Source organism: Gavialis gangeticus, unplaced genomic scaffold (genome assembly GCF_001723915.1).
Source record: "Gavialis gangeticus isolate Ggan-Ray unplaced genomic scaffold, GavGan_comp1, whole genome shotgun sequence".
Classification (NCBI taxonomy): domain Eukaryota; kingdom Metazoa; phylum Chordata; order Crocodylia; family Gavialidae; genus Gavialis; species Gavialis gangeticus.
Window position 1 is genome coordinate 63,485,970 of NW_017728994.1, and position 6,149 is coordinate 63,492,118.

A 6,149-nucleotide genomic window follows, 5' to 3' on the forward strand; every position below is an offset into this window, starting at 1 on the left:
CCCTGCTGTAGCCACCAGGGACTGTCCCAGTCCTCAAAGTTCTCCGCATCTTTTCTGAAGATGTAGAGAGCTTTGAATCGATTCAGACTTTTAAATTGTTCCCCTGATTCGATTCGGAGATTTGGCCACCGAATCAGGCCAAATCTCCTCCAAATCAAGTCACCACCTGAAGCTTTGTGTATCCCTACTTGTATAATTCTTTTCTCCTACGTAATGAATCCTTTTGTTGTTTTGTCTGCTTACTGATTGTGGAAAGAGTGATCTCTGGGCAAGTGATATTCCAGGCTAGCTAGCGGGTTCTGCAGTAAGGGGGCCCTAAAATTTCTTTCACAACCCAAACAGGAGGCCACCTAGGGCTGGTAGAGAGTCCCCTGCTGCATCTGTGAGGTCTGGTATGAGGGCACTGGTGCTGAGGCTTGCAGGGATAAGGAGTTACTCTGGAGCAAGCCTTTGTCTGTTCCCTGAGACAAATAAAAGGACAGAGGGGAGACATTCAGGGCTCTGGGGGCATCCCACAGATGGGTTTGTGACACTCCCAATGACTTTTTGGCATGTTGCCTTTAATATTTGTTGAATTTTTACATGGATCATCCACAGTAGAATAGTTTCTGTCTTATTGGAAGAAGGGGGTGGATCAGAACCCTAAATGCTCTTTCTTTTGGTTCCACATATCTTCTCTTCTTGCCTGGTAGCTTGATTAAAAAGGCTGGGGTGTATTTCAGGCAGTGCCAAGCTCATGGTCTGATGGTGAAAGCACTCTGCAGGGATGCAAGAGGCAGGTTCAGGTCCCTTTGGACTGAGAAGGCCAGACATCACAACTCCCACTCTGACCTGTTAAGCTGAAAGGTGGGAGAGCCCTCCACCAAACAGTTGCAAGTTGGAGAAAAATCACAACTAAAGTTTTGGGGTCTTATCCCATATTACGCATATACCTGAGCTCAGAGGGGAAGTGTGGGACAAATGTAGCTTTTAAGTACCAATAAAATCTAAACTGCATGATGGACAAAATAGTAACTTAGGCAACTATGTGGCATTGATGCATGTAAAGGTTAAATAGGACGTGGCCCTATATTTTTATCTACTGAAGTGGGAACTACATTCCCTTTTTCCTAATGTACATCAGACTGACAAACTGTGAGATTGTATTCTAAATTACTCTTGAATTATATTTCAGACAAGAAAAGCAAATTTGTATTGATTTGATTTCCTTTTCTTGGTAATAAACCACAATGATTTGGGTTTTTCATATGCTACAATTTTCTTCAAAGCAAATATGAAATCAGTCACAGAGTATATAGTGGGCTCTGTTACATGCTCTGTAAAAAAAAAAAAATTAAACCCAGTGTCATGTCATTTACTGTCCAGCCTTTCACTTCCCTTTCAGTATTTTTGGCATGTAAATCTAAGAGTTTCAAATCAGCAGTTATCTGGGGAGGAATCGTTTTTTCTTGACCACTTGAAAACATATTACTAAAAAAAAAAAGATCAGATTAATTACCAAGAAGTGGGTGGGAACTTAACAAAAAACAGCATGATACCTTATCCCTGGAGAGACGGTACTTTTCTTAGAAAAGTTAAGTCCCACAGCACCTCTCCCCCACTTGCTGAGATAGCAAACCCCTGTGTTGCAAGGAGGGTCCTTATCTCGTTTGCTGGGGTGGTGACACCAAAGAAAAAATATGCTTTAATGACCGTGCACCATTTAAACCCATGCCTGTCAGTGGCAAAATAATACCCTGCCACTGGCAGGTGTCAGAGCCTTTTTGTCACCAGGCATGAGTGCAGGCTTGGAGATCTCCATTTGACGTCAGGAAGGAGCAGGGAAATAAAAAAGAAAGTCAAATTGCTTAACTGGGATACATCTTTCCAACTATGTTAAGTTTCAAATGAGCTGATATTTTTAAATATAAAAATGCAGTTGCAATAAGAAGAGTAAAAACCATTTAGTAGGTAAATAGCCATATAGTATAGCTGAGAGATCCTCTACCAGCATCAAATAAGCTGGTGAGTTTGCACCTATACATGGCAGGCTTGGAGAAGGAAAACTCTTAAATGCACAAATGAATCTTACAGTGCAAACACTGATTCAGGAACACAGCAGTGTAGTGCAGATCACCATCCCTCCCCCAGCATCTTGTAGTCGTTCCACAGTTTCCCATGCTTGCTGTGAGGGGACAACATGGGACCCTTAGTTTCATAGTTTCTAGGGTCGGAAGGGACCTGAGCAGATCATTGAGTCCGACCCCCTGCCATGGCAGGAGAGAGTACTGGGGTCAGTTCTCAGTTACCACGGTGCATCTGTATCCCGTGGTATGTTTAGGACCCTCCCAATGCCACTGTCACAAAGAACTGAGGCTCAGTGGGGAGAGAATCTGTCCCCTTGGCTCTGGAACTGGTTTTGTAATGTTTAAAAAATAAGGAAACGTTTAAAAAGTATAAAAGCAAATTAACAACAAATTGTGACCAGCTAGTATATCTCGACTGCTCCTGTGAGCCTCGTAGGCCATCTTCTTGGAATGTAGCAGCCTGATTCCTTTTGATCTTCAACCTGCATATGAACATTTCTGGGTTCACGTCTGAAGCCTGTATGCACCTATATGACTTGCATAGCTCCTGAGAATGCATGCTACCAGGACAGTGCCACAGCTTTTATTTTCACAGTCATCAATATTTACTGCTGTTTCAATAATCAAATGTTTGTTGCTTTTCCTACCTAGATGCTTTTGTTGGAGGAGTCATTGGGCTCATTTTCGCTTATATTTGCTACAGACAGCACTACCCACCTTTGGGTAACACATCTTGTCATAAACCTTACGTCAGCCTCCTTGTTCAGAACTCAGCGAAGACAGAAGAGAGACCTACAGCAGATAATGCTACTGGCCTGCCTCTTGAGGGAATAACCGAAGGACCAGTATGACTAATGAACGGACAGGATGAACTTTTAGCCCTTCTCACACTCCTCCACACCAGTCTCTTAACATGATGTTTCTTATGGTACATTTGTTCTTTCTTTTTAATACTATAACACCCTTCTACTTTGAAAAGCTCAGCTCTTCTTTCATACTGTTTTCTTTTTCAGCTGTCCGTTTTCAGTCTATTGCAAGATTAAAACAGAAAGTTAAAAGAAGGAAAATCTCGCGGCAAAGTTAGTTAAATGAATAGCTTAGCAAGGATGTATTTGAAGATCCAATAGACCTGAAAATAGTTGATCTTGTGAAACGCTGAGTATTGCCTGGGAATTTCTGATTGCCTTGAACTCTCATGACTGCAGTGGGTGTTGAGGGCTCTCAGCATTTTCGATGAGATATCCAGCACCTGTCATAACCAACTCTTGGTCTGTTTCTTCATATAAATTTGATATGTAAGGAAAACATCCTTATGTATAGCTTGTGGTCTTTTCTCATAATAAATCTCCACGTGACAAGAATATTTTGTGCTAGTCGTGAAGTTTTGGCAGGGTTCTTCTGAACTGCTAGTGAAACGGTAGTTTAAAAGTATGAAGTTTGGCACCTGAAAAAGCCAAGCTTAGGCACATCACTAGTTTCAAAAGGACAGTGCTGACAGCAGAGCTATCCAAAGCTATTGAAATTGTCAGCTTGCAATAACACATGTTTATAGGGTGGATTAGAAAATGGATATTAAAACATTTGGATTTTCCTGTGAGCTCTTGCAGCAATTTCTTTCAAAATGAAGTGAAACTTAATGACACCCATGACATCCGACAGGAAAAAAAACGAGAACAAAAACACATGATCTAAAACTGTGAAGATGCAGAATCGCTATGTTTTCTGTTAATCTCGGTGTGCCACAATTGTCTGTGTCAAAGTCTCTAATGACACACTGCAGCAATGGTGATTTCAAGGAACATAAGGACTTCGAGTTTGTGACCATTGGTTTTTCTGTTCATAAATGCTTGTGTTAGTTTACAGCACTATAAATATACTTGGTGGAAGTCTGACAAAAAATGTTCTGTTTGATATTTTCTGCATTTTCAACTCACTTAAGGAGAGTGTTCACAAGGGGCATTTGTGGCCAGTCCAAAGCCCATTGAAATTCATGGAATCTTACTATTCTACTCTTTGTTGGCTTTGGGTCTGGCCACTGGTGGGGAGGAAGTTAGCATGTGATGAACAATAGGTTTATTATTTTGAGGTTTGTATTTCCATGACTTATTTGTGTACTATGCAGTATCAAAAATACATCATGCTCCAGTGAAATGATTTATCCTCGGATGGCAGTGTGTTAAATTCCAGCATTTCCTTCAGTAGATGTATTCTGAAAGAGCAGGTGAATGTTCTCAATCACATCCTAACAGTCAAACCGTTCTTGCCTAGATTGGCTGGTTAATACAATCAAGATAGCTTTGATAAACAATACCCATTATGGTGCTTCAGACTGGAGGAGACTGCTGCCATAGTTACTTTATACCTAATGTGTTCCTGTTGGAATATGTATTGGCCTTGTAGGCGTTTTGTGATTCAAACAAGTTGTGTATGTCTATGTAAAGGCTTGTCATTCCTTTTTGTCAGAAGTAACAACTTTGTAGTTTGGTTTTGGTTTGTTTTTTTTAGAAGTGCCATTCCCTGATTGGCAATGCTTGAATTTTTATAGTGAGGGAGAAATAAAAAAGTTATGAGCCCATTTTTAAAAATAAATTTAAAAAGCAATTGGACTCAAGCTTAGTGTACATATGAATGAAAAATGAAAAGAAACATAAAGGGGAAATGATCTACAACACAACATAACAGGGGCAAGTCCACTAGGGTTCTACATTTAAAACTTACGTAGCTGTGCCAGTAAGATGTATGATTTTATAACTATGCCAGTAGAGGACCTAGTATAGGTGCAAGTATACTAGAATTACTTTACCTGCACTGGTATTACTATGCCAGATTGCAAATTATAAGCACTGTTATGCTGCTTTAGTTGCATTTATATTAAAAGTTTTGCCAGTAAGTCTGCAAAACCATCTAATGCAGGGAAAAAAAATCCCCCTAAAAAACAACACAATGTGATAGTGTGTGATACTTGCCTTTCTATAGAGCTTTAAACCATTCCAAGAAATTCTGTAACAAGGATATAATTTTCTATTAATTCAGATAGGATGATGGAAAGCCTTAGCACAAGGTTTTAATTTTTATAAATGATATAGGACTTTTTCCATTACCTTTGTGTTTCAGTAGGGGAAAAAATCATCTTGCAAGTTATACACAAACGTTTCAAAAACATTAAATCAAAATGGAGTGTGTATAATGCATTCTGCATGTTTTTATAAGGACTTGGCTTATTCTTAAAAAATGAGTAGGACCTCCAAAATGCGCGTTATAAATTCCCTGTATTTTAATGGCTTTTGATACAGTAAACTATCTTCCCCTTGTTAAGTTGGGATGTGAAAGGTTTACACAGTCTTTAGATGAATAGCAACTGTTAAAATGTTGGAGTATTAAATGTAATACAGCATAAATACTTACATTGCAAGATAAATGAGTGAAAGGACATAGCAAAACATCAAAGAATATAGTATTTTTAATGGGGATATTTCAGTTGAAAGTCATAAAATAGACCATGTACAAGTTTTGATTAAATGTAATTAAAATTATGAAAGATGTAATGAAGTGAAACTTATGGAAGGATCCATAGGAGTTGTAATTACTAGTGCAAGTCAGTATAGGGAAGGCATTTTTGTGGATCAGTGTATTTTAATTTCATGCTCTCTTAATGTGAAGGAAATGTAATGTTGTAATGCACCAATAAAACTACACATGAATGTGGGTTTTTGTACATCTGCATGTTATCATTTTTTTGGTAAAGAGAAGGTAACCAATTTGGTTTCATTAGCAAACCATACTGAATGTAGCAAACTGCCAGCCTCTCAGTAACTACAGTCATTTAGTGGCAAGCAGCAATTCTGAGAGCTATTTACTATTGCTGTATGAAAGGAGCTGCCCTTTTAGTCAGAATGTGCTATCCACTTTTCATGCAGGAAAACACAGCATTTGTATCTTAGCCCTTGAAGTTAGTCTCAGATATACAAGCAGCTGAATCACAGCCCACCCCTTTGTCGGTGAAGTTCTGTATATCATAACATGCCAAAAATTCCCGACTTTATAAATCATCTGATTCACAAAAAAATGAATATAATGGAAAAC

The 6,149-nt window shown here is 38.9% G+C and overlaps 1 protein-coding gene across 1 annotated transcript in view; it reads left to right on the forward strand.

Annotated features, from left to right (window-relative positions):
* Window positions 1-5,781, forward strand: part of PLPP4 (phospholipid phosphatase 4) — a gene marked incomplete at its 5' end in the record, with an annotated part of 155,221 nt that extends 149,440 nt beyond the window's left edge. The window contains one exon of the mRNA XM_019502170.1: window positions 2,718-5,781. Coding sequence (XP_019357715.1) covers window positions 2,718-2,917 — 200 coding nt within the window. The remainder of the gene's footprint in view (window positions 1-2,717) is intronic.
* Between the last annotated feature and the right edge of the window lie 368 nt (window positions 5,782-6,149).